At 43.7% G+C, this 2,740-nt stretch overlaps 1 protein-coding gene across 1 annotated transcript; it reads right to left on the minus strand.

Moving 5' to 3' along the window:
- On the minus strand, positions 1-345 carry LOC147972686 (uncharacterized). The gene has a single exon (XM_087524429.1). It carries the CDS (start codon positions 343-345, stop codon positions 1-3), a length of 345 nt encoding a protein of 114 aa, XP_087380555.1.
- Between the last annotated feature and the right edge of the window lie 2,395 nt (positions 346-2,740).

Consider the following 2,740-nt stretch of genomic DNA (forward strand, 5'->3'; position numbering starts at 1 on the left):
TCATGTGGAGCAGAGGTTGAGCGACAAGTCCACCACCGGCGCCGTGCCCGGCTCTCCGTCGTCACGATCCTGGCAGGCCCAGTTAGCCCAGTCCGACAGTCCGGGCGCTGCCGTGGAATCCGACCAGAGCCAGCGGACGACCGGCTGCGCGGGGCAAGAGGAGGAGGAGGGACGCTCACGGCTGCGCTCGATCCTGTGCGCGTTCTGGTGGCCGCCGAGCGCCCTTGCGCTGAAGAACCTGCGGTCGCAGTAGCCGCACCAGAAGGCCGCCTCCGGCAGCGACATCCCGGGTCGGAGGCCGAGGCCGAGGCTGCTGATCTCCAGACACAGCGCCTTGCTGTCCATGGCTGGGTGCTAGATGGATGCGATGGATCGGGCCCGAGCAAGTGTCTGGACAAAGGATGGACGATACACTAGAGTAATGTTACACGTACGTACAAACGAGTTACAGGCTTTATAAAAAGGATTAATTTGATTGGTCATTAGGCGGCGAGGCGGCCAACCCCCTGAAAATCAGGGGGGAGGCAAGTTTATGATTGGTTAGTAGATGAAAAAAATTCTAGTCAACGCGTAATTGCGTGTAACTCTTTATATGTTTAGCATTATTGCGATACAGTATCATGCTCATGCATGCAACTATATACTCCCTTCGTCCAAAGTTAGTACAGTGTTGAGTCATTTATTTTGGGATGGAGTAGAGTTAGTACTCCAATGTTGAGTCACTTATTTTAAGACAGAGAGAGTAATAGTCCCTTCGTTCCTAAATACTCTCTTTGTTTCTAAATATTTATCTTTTTAAAGATTTTAAACGAACTATCACATACCGATGTATATAGACATATTTTAGAATGTAATTCGTTAATTTTGTTTCGTATGTAGTCACTTGTTAGAATTTTTAAAAAGACAAATATTCAGAAAAGGAGGGAGTATAATTCTTTTTAGAAATTCCAATAGAAACTACATACGAATGTATATAAAGATATAGTTTAGAGTGTAGACTCATTCATTTTGCTTTGTATGTAGTCTGTATTGAAATCTCTAGAAAGACTTGTATTTAAAAACGAAGGGAGTAGTGTCAACGGCCGACATGTCATGAATTGTTTGCGAAGGCACGGTGATGCCACCACGGCTCGAGCAGATTTTCCACGCAAACCCTAAAACATGCATGCATGCATGTGAGATCAACCACTAGATACGCATACTAATTCTAGAAGAAAAATAAAGCTAGCTTGCAACATGATGAGAACCTAGGGAGTAGCTAGCTGGCTAGTGCTGCACAGAGGGCCAGCCAACCACCAACCCTCTCTCTAGCCGAGCGTTGAGTGGGCGACGAGTGGGAAGAGAAAATGCATGCACGCTCCATACCGGAAGTATAAATGAAGTACTCCCTCCGGCTCGAAAGAAAGACCAAAAATGTTTGCCTGCTTAATACCAAAATTTATGCGCCTTCTCTTTTCAGACACGGAGGGCAGATCGACGTGGATGGACAGCAAGCATGCAGGCGAGTCACACCAGTCGGTTCATAGTGCACAACTTGGAAGCAACCCAGACACGCATGCATCCTAAGGGTGGCAATGGGTAGGATTACAATAATCTCATACCCATACCATGTCTGTCATGGACATACAATTATACTCATACCCTGTCCATTATATTGGGCATAAATCCATACCCGTGCCCATATCCTATGGGTCAGGGTGCGCCCCCTGTCTTGCGGGTCTTTTGGTTCTGCCTCGAAACTTATAGGGTCTTTCATTGTTCAGAATAAATTGTCAAAAAATTTCGTCGTGTTTGAATTTTTATAGGTACTGTAAAACCAAACATGCAAAAAAAATAAGAACTGACACTGGGCATTAAATTAATATATTAGTCTAGAAAAATAATATAAAATGCCATATAAAGTATACAAAAGCGATAATACAATAGCATTCAACAATGAAAATATATAGATACGTTTGAGACGTATTAGGAAGCATGCATGTTGAGATTATTAGAAGTAGTGGGGGCCTTCTCTTAGATTTCTTAGTGAAAAAAAATATTTTGTCACTAGCGAACAATTCAGCATAGGCATACAACATGTGCTTACGGTGGATTTATTTTTCTCTATCGCTAAACAACAGGTGCCTGGAATTTTTACATGTGTCGGTCGCTTCTGCCGAGTTTGAAACGGGATGATATGACGAGCAGCAGCGAGGAGCATCGACCCGTCAAGGCCAATCCAGGACCTCGGCGGAGACGTTGACGGCTCTACAATGGTAGCAAGTTGCGACATCTCTTGCGCAGGCAAGAAAGAAGGTTGGCTAGTGATACGTCTCTAACGTATCTATAATTTTAATGCTATTATATTATTAATTTTGGATGTTATATATATATATATATATATATATTTACAAGCAACTCTATATAATTTTTTGAGACTAACTTATTAACTTAGTGCCAATGCCAATTGCTGATTTTTGCTTGTTTTTGACTTTGCAGAATCAGTACTAAACGAAGTCCAAATGCCATGAATTTTTTTAGAGATTTTTTTGGCAACAAGAGACCCTGGAAGTTTCTGGAGGAAACGAGAAGACGAAGGAGTGGTCCACTAGGCACCAGGGCGCGCCCTGGTGGGTACTAGGGCCCATAAGCCTCCGTTTGACCTAAATCCGCCTCTATAAATACTCTAAAATCACAAAACATATGAGGGAGTCCATGAAATACTTTTTTCGCCGCCACAAGTTCCAGAACCACGAGATCC

Source organism: Triticum urartu, chromosome 5A, assembly GCF_056163025.1.
Source record: "Triticum urartu cultivar PI428250 chromosome 5A, HENAU_Tu73, whole genome shotgun sequence".
NCBI classification, from domain to species: Eukaryota; Viridiplantae; Streptophyta; class Magnoliopsida; order Poales; family Poaceae; genus Triticum; species Triticum urartu.

Coding starts and splice junctions, on each gene's coding strand:
- LOC147972686 (XM_087524429.1), bottom strand. CDS start 345: ATGGACAGCAAGGCGCTGTGTCTGGAGATCAGCAGCCTCGGCCTCGGC.